The sequence below is a fragment of the Lonchura striata genome, chromosome 7, assembly GCF_050655825.1.
Source record: "Lonchura striata isolate lonStrDom1 chromosome 7, ASM5065582v1, whole genome shotgun sequence".
NCBI classification, from domain to species: domain Eukaryota; kingdom Metazoa; phylum Chordata; class Aves; order Passeriformes; family Estrildidae; genus Lonchura; species Lonchura striata.
In genome coordinates, this window is record NC_140709.1 from 12,028,660 (window position 1) to 12,046,993 (window position 18,334).

At 45.1% G+C, this 18,334-nt stretch overlaps 1 protein-coding gene across 9 annotated transcripts in view; it reads right to left on the reverse strand.

The window, feature by feature from the left end:
* GLI2 (GLI family zinc finger 2) overlaps positions 1 to 18,334 on the reverse strand; it is a 381,010-nt gene that overhangs the window by 66,031 nt on the left and 296,645 nt on the right. For 8 of the 9 annotated variants that reach the window (XM_085584944.1, XM_085584946.1, XM_085584945.1 and 5 more), the window contains one exon: positions 334 to 439. The exons of the other annotated variant lie outside the window; for it this stretch is intronic. In XM_085584944.1, the coding sequence (XP_085441070.1) occupies positions 334 to 439 (106 nt within the window). The remainder of the gene's footprint in view (positions 1 to 333; positions 440 to 18,334) is intronic. 9 annotated transcript variants of the gene reach the window in all.

Here is an 18,334-nt window from a genome sequence, read left to right on the forward strand (position 1 = left end):
GTGACAGAAATGACCCAGGCAAGGCAAGATGTGAGAAATATGGTGGGTGCAAAAACACAAGTCAAGCCTGTACCCGGGACCTGAGCTGGATAATGACAAAGAAGCCCTATACCCCCATCCTGCTGCTGTAGGGCACTTCTACTGGCTTAACAGAGCTGTAAAACCCTCCTGCCAGGCAGGTTAGTATTGTCACTGGATAGGGACAATGAGGTGGAGGGTGGCCAGTAGGGCCAGCTTGCCAGTTGAGTCCCAGGGATTTTTAGCAGTGGGGTTCGGAATATTGCAGGTGGCTGAAATTTTAGCAAGGCACGGGAGTGAGGGTGTAAGACTTACCCGTGGATAGCGTGGATAGAGTGAGGTTCGTAATGGTATCGTCCTTCCTGGTGGCGCATGTCAATTGGCAAAGGAGCGTGGAAGGCCGGAAAAATGTGCTGCGGCACTGTTATGGGGAATAGAAGAAAAAAAAAAGGGACTTCAAAAACTTTTCCTTCCCTTTTAAAACAATTTCAAAGGCACTAAATCTCCATGAATTTCAGAGCAAGAGCAGTGCAAGACAAGGGGTCTTCATGATATCAGCGCTATCATACACCAGAGAAGTGGAATGAATAAATAATCAAAGTCATGCGGAAAAATCCTACATCTTCGACATAAAAGATCTCCAACAGGGTTTTTGACAAAGACAAGCAGCTAAGCGCTCTTTGAACTTGAGGAGATTATAGCAAGCACCAAGGAAAACTAGACTTGCAACGCAAATCAGACTCAACAGAGCCTGGTGGGATCCAAACCCGCATCGTCCCTCAAGCCTGGAGTGGCAGCAAACACTGTTGCTGAAGGTCTGTACACACAAGTTGGAAATATTTACCTAAAAATATAACAGCAAGAGCAGTGCTAAAGCAGAGTGTCTAGGCAGTCAGAAGACGCTCAGAAGTGCCTACTGCCAGGTTCTGAGAGAGGAGCTCAAATTGCTCTCACTTGTAATCACTTGAGGCCCTATTTTTTATTCATTTGAGAAGCTTGTTTCATCTTTGATGGAAAGATAAAGTGGTCTCAAAAGGCAGTGAACACCTACATTGACTTATTAAATCTACAGGTTTTAATATTTATTATTGACCCCAAAAGTTAACGGCAAGAATATTTGAGTGAGTTGAGCTGATGGAAAATTCATCAGGTTATTTCTTCTCACCACCCCCAACAATGCTGCCTGGCCGCCTGGGCCTTTCCTGCTAAAATTACAGAAGCTAAAGAAATAGAATTAGCAGAGCCTCGATAGCGATACCACACAGCCGCTATAGCGATCCCGTACGATCACCCCTGACAGGGCTCCGCGCATCTGTAAAGATGCCCCTTTCTACATCTGTGGCAGCAACCAGCTTAAAGATAAAAGGCTGGTCTTGCTCTGCCTCTAAAAACAGTCAGAAGCTCTTCATTACAGATTACTTAATATTGTTGCACGTTTTACCATTCTTTCTCTGACTTCTTGGCCTTTCTGTCTACCTGGAGACCAAAAATAAACCAGACCCAACCTCCTAAGTGAGCAATTCAAAACCCAGCTTGTGCTCGGTATTTCACTGTAACTTGCCTCCGTGACAGGTACCATCTCTCTGGAGACTGGGGAAGCACCATCCAAAACCAAAGTGTCAAGGCTTGGGCCAAGTCTCCCGCTGTTGCTCAGCAAACTTCAGAAATGCCAAACTCTTTTTCTACAAAAGACTGAAAATTCAGCCTTTTGCATCTGTGACTCCAGCTGCAGCAGAGCTACGCCGACTCTGTCCGGTGGGGCTGCGCTCCGCTTGGGTCCGTGGCGCAAAGCCTGCGTGAAATCCTCATATACGTCTTTCCCGGCATATCAGCAAGAGGATCTGCGGCTCCTACTCCCATCGCAACGCTCAATCCCTGAGCGCAGCGCGGCACAGGCGCGTCAGCCAGGCTGCTGGGAGAGGTGAGAGACTACACAAAAACAACCCTCCTGCCAACTCTGCTGAAAGGCGTTAAGCTAAGGTAGTCGGGGTGGAAAGTATTTAAGGCTCTGCAGCAGACTTGCTCTCCGTGCTCCAGCAAAGGGCTGGCACCTCACACTACCTGATACACTGGGAGCATTTTTGCAGCTCGCCTAATGTCAGGACACAGTAGAGTAACTGTTAACCACCTCCCCCGCTTCTGCCCCCCTCCCCTCCTCTCCCAAAAGCAGCTCAGGGAGAGAATGAACTTGGATCCTTCAGTATTTGCTTTTGCAGGAGGAAGATTCACCCTTTAACTGTCCTGGGTAGGGACAATCTGTTACGTAAGGACACTTCTAAGGAGTCTTCATTTTAAGAGGCAAACAGTGTTTTTCCAGATCAAAAATACACCAGAGTTTAGCTGTCACACCCCATCCCCTGCTCACATGGCACAGTAAAGCGTCTGGTCTCCCCAAACCATGCTCAGCTCAGACTCCAGCCTAGGCTGGCAGACACCTACAGCTGCTGTCCTCCTCCCTGGGGTCACTGCTGTTCCCTGGCCACAGCTGCCACCACAACCTACAGCTGCTGTGGGGACCAGAGGGAGTCAAGCTCTTACATCATCATATACAATGCATGGTCACAAAATCAACTGTCCCTGCACAGGCATCCAATGGCAAACAACACAAACACCTCTTCCAGCCTGAGCCCCTAGGCTGGGGTTTCCGCAGTGCTCACCCCATATTTACTGTACAAATAAACCAAAAGGAGCAAGGAAACTTCTGTCATCCTGGAACCAACCCAAAGTGCTGCTGGTGGCATCCCAATAGGTGAGGATTAGCAACCTCCCAAAATAGGGTGGTCACTCTGCCTCTAATGGACAGGTCTGGGGCTGAGCAATTCCCCAGAGTGCAGGAAAGTGAGTATTTGCCATCGCAGCTGAGTTTTAATGATGTGGAGTCACCCTAATCCTTTGGCCTGTCCCCTAGGGCAATTTAATTTATTAATAATGATAAAACTACTAAAAACAGGTCAAACTGAATATCTTAAAAGCCAGCTATGTTTTATTTTGTACCTATGCATTGCTACATGATTGATTGCTGAGATAATACTGGAAATTTCTGTGCTAAAAGAGTCTCTCCTTGTCACTCAGGAGAGCTGGAAAATAGAAAACAGGCTGTTTGCTGCCTGGCCTCCTTTCCTAGCTATCTGTTGGTATAAAATTGGCATCTGAAGAGAATTTCTCCCTCCTCACACCTCTGATTATTAATGGGAGAAAAATTTCCATGAACTTCCTCCTTCCCACTTCACTCTTGATTTGTTTTTAGCATTTCAACCTATTTGGCCCACAGGAAGCTCAGCAATGCCTCTGCCTTTGGTATCTGTTTCACACCCCCAATTCTAATGCCACCATGTGCCCTGAGCTTTGCTGCCATTAAGGGCAAGGGCAAGGGTTGGTGGTTTTGACACCCCTTTGCAACATTCCCCTTCATGACTTTCCCTCTGCTTCCCTGCCTGGAAGCAACAGCCAAGCCCCAGTGGCTGGTGCTGTTCATTTTTATTCTCTTCCAGGTGCTTGGTCAGAAATAATGAATGGTTTTATAGGCAATCAACTACCAATTCATAAACGTCAGCCTGGCTCTGCTTCTTGTTCCCACCCCTCCAGAAGAGGACTGCGAGCTGGCAGCAGGACAGCAACACATGCTGTTAACAAAGATGGATGTTTTACACATACGAGTTAAAAACACAATTATATTCAATTACTTCAAGTAAGTTACGGTGATGTATTCCTGAATAGCCACGGGAAGGGCAATATGATGATTAGGGCAATGAATTTGCCAACTTTAATCTAATCAAGGCAATCTTTTGTTTAGCATTATCTGCTTTGCAGTGGCAGAGGATTTACCAAACCCAAGCAATCTTTGTAGATTTAACCCCAAAGCTGCCCAATTAGAGCTAATGATGACTGCTTTACACAAGAGGGAGGGAGATTTTAGCAGGAGGCCTGGGGAAAGCTTTTCCCCAGGAAAAGGCTGGGCCATACCAAGCCGTGCAAAACAATACTCTGAGGCGCAAAAACATGACACGGCACCTCCAAAAGTCCCCAAGCACTGGCACCACAGATAAACATCTTCTCTGGTTCCTGCTGAAGGAAGAGAAAGCCAAAGAACACATCAAAAGCAGCACCCAAGGGGCAGGGACAATGAGAGAACAGCGTGTTTTGCACAGAAACAACACAGTTGTACACCAAGTTGGTGAAGCAGCAGGGCAGAGCACAAGGCGCTCTCAGGAGGCCCCACCTTCCACCCCACCGGGGCTCCTGCAGGAATGTGTCTGCTCTGCTGCGCCATTTGATAAGGGGGAAGATGCTGCTACCTGTCCCCACTTGTCAGAGCCGATTTTCTGGCCAAGGTTTATGAGCGAGACATGGACCTCCCACTGCTGTGTTCTCATCCTTGTCTATTCAAAGGCCAGCCAACCCTCTGGCTTCAAAGAGAAAAGATAGGAGGCAGAAATGCAGGTTTAAAGGGGATGTCCGTTTGCTGAAAATCCCAGGATCAGGGAGGGAGGCATCAGAAACAGCCCTTATTTGAGGATGATGCAGGCTTTTGATTATCTCTACAGATAAGTCTGTGCTTCAAGAGAAACAAGACTGCCAGTATGGGTTTGCAAGCGAGCAAAAGAGCTGTTTTGACATCACTCATAGCAGCACCTTTTTGAGCTCAAAACTGAGAATTAGGAAGGGTCTAGCAAGCTTTTTCTATTGCAAATACTTCAGCTTACACACGTTTGCTGAAAAGAGGAAAAAAATTAGAAGAAAAGAAATCAGACCCCACAGCACTGAAGTGGGTTTCATTTGCAGTTTTCTTTAACAAAAAACAATTCAGAAAGCTCTTGGGAAAGGACTTAAAGAAGTTGCCACTTGCAACTGCGGTGCTGCAGCCAAGACTGGCTGGGAAGAGACCCTGAGAAGCTCCCCCATACCCTTGGTACCACACAGAATGTACTGGGCTCCCCCTGCATTATCTGAAGCACATGTGAGTTTTGCAAGCCACCATACAAGCTAAAAAATATACAGCTTTCCTATGGGTGTCCAACAGTCTTCTGGGGGAGCAAGCAGTCCAGCCTATAAGTAGGCTTCTTTGCCATCAGAAATAGTGCACAGATATTTTGCAATCAACAGTGAAAGTAATTTGTTGAGGAAAATGTAAAATATCATTGGATAATTCAGTACCTGTTGTGCCTTTCTGAACAAATTTGCAAAAAAGGTCCCATAAAAACTGATCTCTTATAAAAGAGAAAACACAAATTCTGATTTCTTGAGATGCCTTTTGGTTTGATTTCCTATGGAGTCAATGATCCATGGGACACAGCTTTCATAAAAGGATCACAAGATCCCTTGCAAAGACTAACAAAGCTTCACCTCTCTTTAGGAAGGGAAGAAAACATGCATTTGAAAAACAGTCCTGTTTTTTAACTTGGGAAGGGCTGAAGCAAGCTAATATAAAATAACTTGCAGGAGTCTACACAGTCAAACAAGAGCAGGATACCAATGAACCTCAATCACAGCAGGCAGAAACTGCAACTTTATCAACTTTATCTCAAAAAAGTTTCAGAGCCCTGGGGTACTAGATTGATTTGTGTTAGTGGGCAAAAAACTTTTCCAAACACCAGCTCACACTCTCCTGTCACTACAGTGTCATTAGCAGCTGTGCATCAGCAACTGACAGAAAAAATGGGAAAGAGATGTCCCAGAGGAAGCTTGTGAGATTTCATCAGTACTTCTACAGGTGAACTGAGCTGTGCTGTCAAATCCCTCTTACTGGGGAAGGTAGGATGCCACCAGGTGTGACACAGCAGCTTAGAACAACTTTTGCTTCTTTTTTTTTTCCTCCCAAGTCCAGCTTCTTTGAAAAAGATAATAGTAAAACAACAGATATCTGCAAAGGCCCTTCTTGCTGCCCACATTTGCTCCCAGATGTCCAAATCTTACTCTGTTTCTGAACAAGGTTAAGGTACAAAAAACATGAAGTGCTCTTCACTCAGTAATCTCCCAGGGAAGCCCAAAGCATCAAGTGAGAAAGAAATCTTAGAAAGCAATTGTTTTTCATGTTGCACGTTTTAGTGTCCCAATTTTACTCATCCATGGTATACATTTCAAGAGATCTATCTTGGCATTCAACAAGCACAGCGGCTGTGAAACAGCAAAGACAGGCTCATGCTTTGTTCCCCAGCTTTCCTGCAGTCATTTTCCTCACATCAGAGCTCTCCTAGAGTTGGTGAGTTCTGAGCATCCCTGGACAGTCTCAGTGTGTGAGCAGGGGAGGCAAACCCGGCCTCGAGCAACTGAGTCTGTGTGTGGCTACTTGACTCCCTTTGATAGTCCCTCCTGGGCGTTTCACTGTTGTATTTGGATGGCCGCCCCTCTGGCAAAGCGCTGCAGGACTGTAGGTGTCAGCAAGGGAGATGTTTTTGTGTTTGTGTGACGTCCCCAGAATAATGATCTAGCTGTTTAAGTGAGCTGAGCGAATGAATGAGCACAAGAAAAACATCTTCACTGAAAGCGCAGCCAAAGTTAATGCACCATTAATAATGGTCTGGGTGAATTATTGGAAGGGATAATAGGCCTGGGGTCAGGGAAGGTCTGAGACAAAGAACAGGGAAAATTGGGTCACAGAAACATGACAGAGCAGATCACGCTGATGCGTCCGTGGGATTCTCCTCGGATGAAGTCATATACCACCATGCAGAATATTAAGGGCTTTGCAGGGACAGCCATTCCCAGAACCACTGCTCAGATCAATATGGGAAGCAGCAGGAACAGACACATAAGGCTACAGTGGCTGCCTCTTAGTCCCCCCTTGAGAGATGGACTTTAATGTTGTTTAGCTACTTTGCAAAATACACCATGTGCCTCCCTCAAAAAGGATACTTATGCAATGGCTAATTATACCAATCTGAGAATTTTCTAAGCACAGAGAGGTGTCTGGGGAAGTGTGTCCCTTTCCTGAATGGCAGCACTGTGCATTTCACAAAAAACAGGTGCTTCAGCAGCTCTGTTTTTCTGTCTCCAAATCATGGAAAGAGCTGCAGCCCCTACTCCTGCCCCATCAGCTGCCTGTCTTCACAACACTAAATTACTGACTAACCTTGCTTTGTCAGAATTTCCCTTCTTTAAAATAGAGATAATAATACCTCCCTACCTCAGAGGTTTGGTTAATGTTTATACAGCTATTTAAAAATGATGTGGTAATTAAGTGCTCAGTATTATTATATCAACGTCTATAATGATTCCAGCAGACAGCCCTATAAACAGGGCTGCACCATGCCTACTTTCCTTTTGTTTGGCTTGTTAGCATTTAGTTTGGTTTTCATACAGCATACTTCAATTATTACTGGTTAATTATTCTGTTGTTTTATTACCTGCTCAATGGCTTTGACAAAAATAAAAGAGGAACTACACAAGAAGAATAATAGGAAATATTCATTTTGGCCCACTGGGAACATTATAGCAAGGAGAAACAGGAGGCAGGCCCCCACCTGCTCACCTGGGGAGACCTCTTTCCTTCCCCCAGGCACTACAGACCATTTTGAAATACATCCAGCCAGCTGTTGCCACCCAAAGGGATGGAGAACAAGTTTTCTCTTCTTATAACAAAACTAATGGAGAAAGATGAAGGTAGCCTGATTTACAAAACCATATTTTTCAGAAAATGCATGTCAGGATATGGGGAAGACAACATGCTTGGTTTAACAGCAGGTTGGGTACAGCATCCCATCCAGATAAGAAATAAAGATTACACAACTAACTTCTGTTGGGCAAACAGCTCAAGTAATGGTAAATGCCCTGTAGGAGAGTTGGAAGGCGAAGGCGCCTCGCTGGGATGCAGATATGTGAAGAATAAACAAGAAATAATAAAAAAACGCATTGCCCTTTAGCTGTAAAATCACGAAAAACAATGCCTTGAAAAGCATTATTTTACTGACATCTCAAAGCACCTGCAGGACAGTCAGTGTGACTCCACACTCAGAGAAGCTGGGGTGCAGTGAGGAGCAGAGGATGAGGTTTGTCTTTCCACTGCAGTACTGCTGGAGCCCCTGCATGACCCTCGCTACCACAGACAGACCCGGGAGCCACTGGGTTCCCTGCTCAGCTCCCTGCAGGGACACAGACTTCGCAGGCACACGTGGACTTACTTGACACAGAATGAAGTCCATTCCTGAGGTTACCTGCATAAAAAAATACCATAATGGAATCCATGAAAGATAGCAAACATCTCCCCCAGACACTGCAAATGGCAGGATGCCCCTCTCCATCAACCCAATCACAATCACGTCCATCCTCTTGGGGATGGCCCAGAGGAGCTTATCCTCTTACAAAGTTTATTCTACTGCTTCAGCTCAGGTGGAAGAGCAGTGGAGTCCTGCAATCCCTGCTGGCAGCCGGGCGGGCAGGCGGCTGCCGAGCGAGCCGGCTCTTGCAGCTGCGACGGGCGAGATTAGATCAGCGAGCTCCCCCCGCAGCCCCGTGGCCAACTCGAGGCAGCACTGAAGGAATTTGCCCATAAATTTCCTCCCCACCCCAAGAAGAAGACAGTGCACTCAGATGAACTCGGCCCTAATGGAAGTAGGATATTCTTGTTCAGCTCAATGTCTAACCCATCCTGAAGTTGCTGGCAGCTCCACTCAGCTCTCTCCCATGCACTGCCTGACCTTTGGTAAGGGCATTGAAACTCTCCATCTTTTCCTGGGCAAAAGAGACGGAACAATTACAGTGAGGCTAAAAATGGCCTTTTCCTCTACATGGAAAATTTAGATTAAAAATTGAAGAGTTCATTGACATTTTCTATAAGAACACAGAATTGTCGTTAAAAAATCAAACTGAAATTCCTTTGTTGCTATCTACGTCTCTGGAACTCATCATCAGGGGCTTTCCTCCAAAGGAGCAGGGACAGCTGCTGCTGGAAGGGACATGAGGACCCCAGGAATCTCTTCAACATGCTGCCATGCAGCAGCTGGCTTTGCAGCATTCTTCTTGTGTGACCAAATACAGGGCATTTCACTTCTTGGTGAGAAAACAGGAATTTTCTGAAGCCTGCTGACATGGGAAGTCCTGGATTTGGTTGTGCAAAACAGGCTCTACCCAAAACTTAGGAAAATTTTTAAATTGTTTGGGGCCATGAATCTTTTCAGGTCTATAGAAGTATTTTCAAACATTCAGATTAGCATTTGTGCATGAAGGCAGTGCAGTAACTATTATTCTACAAGAATTCCTGGGTTCTTCAGGTTACTGATAAGTGGCAGCCTTAAGGGGACAAACCATTATTTTTTTGTACCTCTGGGAAGAGTAAATAAGATGAAAGCAGAATTCTCCTGCAGCCAGGAGGAACCCCACAAGCACAAGGAAGTCCTGCAGTGGGGTGCCCAAACACCAAATCTCTGATGGCTTTTTGAGGCGCAGTAATTAGAAAAGCCCTTGGATCAGCCTTGCTGCCACCAGCCACCCTCTTCAATCCCAAATAGCTAGAGCTAGGAGAGCTTTAAGGCAGAATACTTTTTCATTGGTTAATGTTTTACAGGTACCTGCACCTTCTGTAAGAAGCAGCACAGAAAAGATTAAGATGGTTTAATATCTATTATATTTTAGACTACAAGAACATGGAAGTGATGAACTTGAAATACCTTGACTTTATTTCAACAATATCTGCTGAAATAGATTTGAAAGGGACTGCTGAGCATTTGTGCTTCCTGGAAAATTAAAAAGAAATCAAAATTGCCTTTTTCTGCTAAATAAGCACTGAATTCTTTGTGACACAATGAAATCTGAAACAGCAGAACTGCACATTTCCATTGCAAAGGAAACCCGCTTGATTCACACATCACTGCTGGAGAAGTAGCAGGATGCCAATCCCACCTGGGATGTACCAGTCTACCCCACCATACCTGATCAGGAGTTTCTACATCCATGCTGAGCATTTCCAGAGTGAGACTTTCTCACTAGCTTTGTATTAGCTGGGTATGGTGATATGAACACTGAATGGCAGAAAAGAAACCCAAGAGGAAAGGCTTAATGCAGCTTATTAATTCCACAGGTGAGCTGCAAATGCCGAGAGTCTTGAAAATCACTTAATTGCCAGGCTGTCAGGCCAAGATGTGTTTTGAGGACGCTGCCAATCTGACAGTTATTAACAAACAAAGAGGCCACAAGCCCTGACTGCACCGAGATCCTTGTTATTTCTACTCATGTGCCACCTCCCAACAGGAAGTACTTAATAAGAATAATAATATCCCGAAAGGCCAACCTACGGCAGTGCAATTAAAAAGCTTTTCTGTCTCACTTTGAGGAGAGAAAAAAAAAAAAAAAAAAAAAAAGAGGGGAAATTAAAATCAGACAGGAAATTCCACTAGAACAAGCTAGCTTATGTCCTAATAACACAGGATTGTGCCAACTCTTCCAGAAAGTAAATGAGGGAAATAAAATAAAAGGAGAAAAAAAAAAAAAGAAAGAAAGAAAGAACAGAAACAGAGAAAGAGAAAAGTAGCCCTCTAGACTGACTCAGATCTGAGGCTACATTGTGTTTCGGCTGTGGCTGCAATTCTAAAGGGAGAAAGGCAGCACAAGCAAATAAAAGGCAGTTTGCTTTTCAGGCAAGTTGCTGTTATATGATGTAACTCTTGTATGAAAGCGCGGCCACTGCTGCTTTGTTGAGAAAAGATACAGCCTGATAAGCTCGAAGGACCAGATGGATCTTCGGGCTTGTTCTCCCAACAGCTGCTGCTGGAGAATGGAAAGAAGAAAAAGAAAAAAAAGAAGAAAAATCCCAACCAGGAAGGAAGAAATCCCGGCACGCGAGGGATGGGCAGGGGGGCGGGGCAGACCAGATGGTGGTTCAACTTGTGCCTGCCTGGAGGGCAGGAGAAAAATCAGTTTGTCAAAAACTTCTATGAAAACTTATAAAGAGAGATATTTTCCAGAAGTTGTTATCATCCTGCTCCCTGGGAAGCCAATAGGATTCAGCAACTGCCTGCACCTCCAGCTGATCTAGCAACTTCCAAAAACAGTGGGCAAAGAGGATTTGCCCCTGACTTCTCTGGGACCAGGCCAATGGATGACAAACCTTGCCTGTTTTACAGTAAAGCTCATTTCACAGTGGAACCCACCTCATTTCAAGCCAGATGGTGAAACGAAAGTGTGTGAACCTCAGCTGACTGCCCAGAGTATTCCCCAATACCCTCTGCCTTTCTTTCAAGGTCTCCAACACCTGGCTGTGAGAGTCCCTAAAGTCCTCAACAGGTTTCTTTTTCTGGGTATCCAAAGGAGAGAGAAATGCATTTGATGCCTGTGCAAACATGGTCCTGACAGCAGTCCTGCCTCCTGTGGTAGTGACTCTGGGCAGCAGAGAACCAGAGCCTGAGTCCATAGTTACCTGAGCATGTAGTTCAGTATGGCTCAGGTGTTTCTGGAGCTTGATTTTACATCTGAGCTGTTTTCCTTCCAAACTTCCAAAGGATTTTTCCTTGGCTCCCTGAAGTGCAAATGCTTCAGGTCATCTATAATAGAAGGCTAAATTGTATATTGCCATTAGATTGAGGCTTTATAGGAGAAAGCACTAACTGGCATTTATGACCAGGAGGCAGCAGGAGCACCAGACAACACTGCTGCCCTCAGCTCCATCTGACTTGACCAAGCCCAGGATTTCTGTTGGCGAGATGTGGCGGGACAGGGAAGTTGAGCATCTTCAGACTGGAAACCACACGACTGGTGGAGTACCAAAGGGCAAGGCAGTAAATGAAGATGGAGGGAGAGCACATCAGTATCACACAGTGCCTTCTGGACAACACTCATCTGGGCAGCAAATCTAGCAGAGCTCTGACTGTGCACCTTCCACTCCTGCAAGTAAACCCTTATTGAGGAGTTTCATCCCAAGCCACATTTCTAGGAGCAGATCTACAGATGGAGATGTCTTTTAGCCTTCACACCCCCTTTCATGCATTCACACCCCTCCCTTGAGGTGCCACTGGCACTCACTCAATCTCATACTGAGCCAGCTCAGGGAGTTCATCCAGTTGAAAACTAATCGCCTAAAATTTTATTGCACAGGATTTTGGCTGGATCAGCTCCCTGAACCAGTTTTCCATGAGATCAATGGTGAAGAAAAAACAAAATCCCTTAGGCTGCTGTTCAGCAGCCACTTCCAGCCCAGGCTGCCACTGAAAGCATTAGCCCTGACCTCCCTTGGCCACTTGTCCCCACAACAGAGCACACCCTGTTACAGTGGCCAGGATGTTTTCTGTGACTGCAGGGCTGACTGGACTGAGGAGTACATCTCAATGAAAAATAACATACCCCTCCTCATAACATACCCATCAGCTGTGGCTGATGCTCACAGCTCAGCTTTCAGGTCCTGCTAGGCACAGCTGCTTCAACACGTATGGAGTAGTTGGGCTGACTGGCCATTGCTAACTAAATACAATTCCCCAAATCCATCAGGTAGCACGCTACGAGCTGTCTGCTCAACCAGCCAACACAACTTGCAGAAGCTGGAAAGCTGTGTTGCAGAAGAAAACTCCCAAGCAGATGCCTAAATCCTGTGAAAGCTCAGGTGCCAATGCCAACAAGAAAGGGCATGCCAGCCCGCCCTGAGCACAGACCTACCTGAATGGTCTCTGCCACTGCAGGGCTGCCTGCTGCCGTGCTGGGGACACCTGTACTGCCTCATGCCACAAAGACTTGCTCAATCTTTCAGGACAAGGCTGTGCTTCAAATTCAGCGCTGGCATTTCGAGCCTCTCTACTCCAAACCACAGGAGTCAGTTTGCTTTCTTTATGCGTATGCTCCTCCAGGCATTAAAACAAACTGAAATCAAACTGTTCCTATAGGCCATGGCTTGAAAAATTTCCCCTTCGTATGAAAGGTCTGTTTATATAATTTGTAAAATTGAACAGATTGAGCCTGGAAAAAACCCTTGCAGTGTCTGCTGTATATTTTCAGCAAACTCCTTGCTGGAAATGGACGAAAAGATGTCTGCTCTCTACTAGTTGTGATAAAATTGTAGGGCTGGGTATTTTTCTTTCTTGCACTTATACCCAGGTGATAAGCATCTAGGCAGCCTTCAAAGAAGAGTTTTGGGAGCTTTCATGCTTCAGGACACCAGTCCCCAAAGCAGTCCTGGCTGATAAAGACTGAGAGGATACTGCAGAGCTGGCTTTTAACCAGGCATAAGGCAGCCTGCTGCTCCTAACTAAGCAGAAGGTCTGATGAGGAGAGGGGTGAGGAAGTTATCTGTTTTACCCAGCTGTGGTTTTGGTGCAGGCTAATAACTCCCATGTATCATCCTGCCTTCGTATGAAAATTTTCCGACCGGTATTAAAAATGGTCCCAGTGCAGTTTGCAGCAGATTCTCTGGGCAGCTCATGCAAAGTGCTGGTTGTTAGCATGCTGCTTGTGTAATGAGGGTGCTTAAGACTGGAAGGGGTCTCTGGAAGGTCCTTAAGAGTGATTGCAGTTCAGGAGACTCACCCACCTGGCAACACGCTGATTTATGGCCTGCTCAGTTAATAGCCCTGCTTAACACAGGAGTTTGTCGAGATTAAGTAATTGCCTGAAACAAAAAGTTTATTATCTTTAAGTCTCTGCTGATGAATGACTGGGTGTTGGAAGAATCATGTGAAAGATCATCTGTGATTCCCTCCCACTTTAGGGGAGGAAAAAAAAAAGAAAAATATAATAAGGTTTTAAAAGACAAGCTCTTCCAAAAGCAGTTTGAAAACTTGCAATGTACACTCAAACCTGGTCTTGGTTACAAGGAGGGGGTTTCACACCTAGGGTGCCATCTAATAAATAGCTCAAGTAAAAGCACAGTTCTATGATGCATTTTTCCCCAAGTACTGCAAGTGTTTTGTAAACATTAATTAATACCACCCCTTGAGAGATAACTGATCCTGTCACACAGTAATAAGATTGGGAATAAATCAAGATGCAAAGCCCGTTTAGTTTCCATACCTAGTGGCCTTTCCCATCCTACAAAAATCTGAACATTTTTCCATCTAGAAAAGACCGCAGATAGCTGCAAAGTTAAAAGATGCTGCATGCTAAATTCTGCTACAATTACTTCTCGTTTCCATTTCCAGATGCTTCAGCAAGGTTAATCAGCTTGATTAAGGTCACACACACTTACACTGCCTCATGAAACTGAGATCCAAAGTGCACCAGAGCACAGGACTTTGGGGCTTGCCCTGTTCCACCCCCACCCCGAGATGAGCTGGCTGCCTGCTGAGCATCCCTCACAGAGGGGCTCGTGCTAGGAGATCACACGATCCAAACCTCTCCTCCTTCCTCCCCCGTTTCCTTTCCACCCACGAACTCTCTCAGCTGGCACATGAGCACGGGAGTTTGGACACCAGGGAAACAGGACTGACAAGAAACCCCCCTGCCCACTGCAGCCGCTAAGGAACGTTCCCACAGCCCCAGATGTCAGACACACTGTCCCTCCTCACATCATTTCGAGGCCTTCCTGCAATAAAATGGGAATTGGCTCCAGCTTTTCTTAGCACTTCTCATATTACCTTTTAATCCAAATACATATGGTTCAGGGAACACTGAGAGACTTGCATGAAAGGATGTACACCAAGAGAATGCAAACCCCGGAAAAAAAGGGATTAGATCTGCAAGACTCCCTTGGCCCCAAACATGTGCCCCCCAATTCCCCAGCATATTAATCAAGAGTCTGATGAGATTCCTTTTGAAATCCCCCAAAAGATTTCTGTAGACTTCAGTGGCTTTTGGATCAGGCTACAAACTCAGAATAAATCATAAACTGGCTACATCTGCCAAGTTTATTTCTTTATTTTCCAGGTTTCAGAACAAATCCATTTTACTGCTGGGAAAAAGCAGAATGAAATAACTGACAAGAGTTCAAATATCCTGTATCACTCCTCATATTAATTCACCCAGTCAATCTATCCCATAACTTTGAGAAGTGAAGCAGATTACTTTGGCCAGATCAAACCACAAAACTGTGCAGCTTCATTTATGTGCAGTTTATTATTTAAGGCAACCTGTGCAAACCCCTTTTTGGTGGATTAGAAGTGACAATGTGGGGGACTAAAAGAGTCTTAAGCAAAGCTACAGTTAACCAAAATACATTTGCACTGAAAAAACCTAATGATCACCACAACCACCTCAGCCCACAATCAATTTTGGAGAGTCTCTCTTATTAAAAAAAAATTAATCTTAAGTGAAACACAACAAGCAAACACAAAAATGTGACCCAGGTCTCTGGAACCTCATATTTTGCATAAATTTGGATGGGCTTATTAATTTGTGGTTAACATATTGCCCTTTTCTTCTTTTTTTTTTTTTTTTTTTTTTTTTTTTTTTTTTTTTTTTACTCTGTCACTGATAGCATATTCCCCATGCATAAAAGACCTCATTACACATCCAAGCTGGGTGATTCTGTAGCATGTCTCTCTATCAGCGAGCAGAAAACACAGTTGTTTCCCCATTTTCAATTCAGAGCCCAGCTGATGTGTGCTGATAACTTCAAGATACCTGGAGAGATCTGCAAGATGGGGAACTTCCTATGGCAAACAGCTTCAGATATCATTTAAGGTTTAATTTATTAATTCATCATCTGCTGAAAGCAACACTAGCACTGGCTTTGAGTTGAAAAGCCACTGCACAGTGGATATAGCATCATACTGAACTTTTCTGTTGTTTTCAGTGCCTTCAGGAAAAACAGACAGACATTCTGTCAGGAGAAGCCTTTTGGACTTGCTTTGACCCACTGCCTGGAGCCCCTTGTGCCATTTCAGGATGGGAACTACACAACCACTTGTAAACTGGGCCCACCAATTAGGGTAAGAGCAGAAATGGATATATTAAGTTCTTCAGAAATGCAGTAGTGGCAGATCAAAACATCTATGAAGACTGTGTTTTACTGACAACACACTTCTAACTTTGAAACAGGTTCTGCTATCAGGCTTTTAGTACAAGCACTTTACTTTGAAGTATGTACTGTAATTCTTGCAATTTTACTCCCAGCTCTGGTATTCATTTGGCTCAGGTTACTTCTATAATTTATCTTCCCACTGGAAAAAATCAGCCTGTAATACACCCATCCAGAGTGGTACGGGTATGCGCACCCCCTTCCTGTGCCCCTCTTTTATCCTGCATGATATTTTCAATAAGAAACTTTAAAGGGGAAAAAAAAAAGAAGACATTTTCAATCCCAGTGATGCTAGCTCTCAGTTTTTCCCATGAGAAAATCACTTAGCACTTCTCTGACTTGAGGTGACTCATTGCTGTTCCCCTGCTGAGGCTCCCGTGCTCCCCTCGCCGTGTTTAACCCAGGCACGTAACTCGCCCGGTGTGGTGGGTGTGCTGGCATTTGCTAATAGGCTTCCTGGGCTGTCACCTGCATGTGACTGAGACAAAGGCTTACGTGATGATTTCTGTTTACAGAGCAGTTATGATAAGCTGACATTTGCCTCTAGCTGTTGAGTTTGATAACTCAAACATGGTCTACATGAGCGCTCCTGTGAGCTGGCGATACTCTTGTTGAGAGTCGTTTTAAAGGAACTTTTCCACTTATCCTCTTGAAAATTGTAAATTGATTTCTGATGCATGTGAATGAGGCTGCACTGACAGCTGAGGATGCTGTAGTGCCTTAATCTCTACACTCATGTCCTCACATGTCATGTCACCCCTGCAACCTTGCTGGCAGTGGTCAGCACTCTCATGGATGCTCAGTTTCCCAGCTCCCAGTCTGAGGAATATTTCCTTCACCCAGCCCCCCAAATATCGATGCGAATATATCCCTCTGACAGGGTACCTGCAGCCTGGAAGCATCTTCAGCAGCAAAGCTGCAGCAGCAGATGCCTTTGAACACCTAAATGAGCATTTTCCCAGCACCAACCCTGATTTCACAACTCTTCACTTGCAAACAAACAGCCTGTGTGGGCTCAAAAGGAGAAGGGATCTGGGTCAGGGACTCAGGAGCCAAAGAAGCCACATTGCAAGAAGAGTGCTTTTGTTCCTCAGGGAACAACAGCGTCAGGTAGGCACCAGCACCTTGAAACATCACTGGGGCTGCTGAGGAAGAGGAAGGAAAGAAAGCACCAAAATGAACTCATGTCTGCATCGCTTGGGTTATCAAAGCCACCACTGGCGGAGGCAGACCTATCCACACTGGTGAGTTCACAGTGCCCTGTTCCATTTCTCCAGGAATCAGGTGGTACCTATCCTGGCATGTTCACTTAGTAAAGTAAAAGAGGAAGTATAAGAAACAGAGCACGGGAAGCTGTAATGTGGAGGAAAGGGACAGGCTATTGCAGCCACCTTTCTAAACTGCAAATTGAATGCCAATGGCCACAAATCACTATGGCTATGTTTAATTATTCACACTTATCCCTATGAGATTTTCAGTTACTTGGCTGGCCAGCAAGTGTGTTTGTGGGTACAGCAATTTTTCAGATTGCTGGGTTTTCTCCATGTATCAGAATGCATTCTTCTCTGATCTCCTCTTGATTTTATCTCCTCTAGTATCAAGGCAAGCCACATCCATAGCCCAAAGAGTTGCCAAACACAGTTTTGATAGTACATGCGTGTGCTAATTAATATTATTAAACTTTTGCAACCACAGCTCCCAGCCAAGAAGGGACTTCTAGAGCATAATCAAAATCACAGATACTCCTATCACCTCCCCTGGCAAATGCCATGTGGTTGACATACAACTGGGAGATGGAGGAAAACTAGTTAATACCTTTTCCTCTGATTCAAATGACTGTGTGATCACATGAAAGTAATCTGTTAGCAGCTGGGTAAATAAGGAAAATTAATTGTTGTTCACTTTCAGCAATGATATGTTTCTTTTTTTATCAGTGTCTGGTCCTAAGAAACCCTTAATTTGTTATTTGTAAGTCATTTGCTTATGTCCTGTAAATACCATAGTTTGCAAACAGTTTCACTGACTTAAGGGAGCTCCAGCTGTGACAGGAATGCAGATGCAGGCTTTGGAAAACAGCTTGCAATTCAGGAAATTGTTGGTGCATATCCTTATCTCCATCACAGCACAGCTATCCCTCTTTTCACAGCCTGAACTTTCCAGTGACACAGCACAGCCCAGTCATGCAGAGGGGGCGAGAGAAGGAGGGCCAGGTCTCCATCCACCCTTTTCAGGCACTCTCCTGCGCTCCAGCCTTCCACCCTGGGTCAAGAGGAAAAGTCAATTCTGCTGCCCAAACTGGGACACTCTACATTAAATCATCATAGCTGGAAGCATATCTGAGCTGTCAAGGAGGCAGAAGAGCAGAGAGATGATCTGCCTTGAGAAACAACAGAACGGATCCCTCCCCATCCTAAGTAAACTTCTGTGACTCTGGCTCCCAGTGGAAAC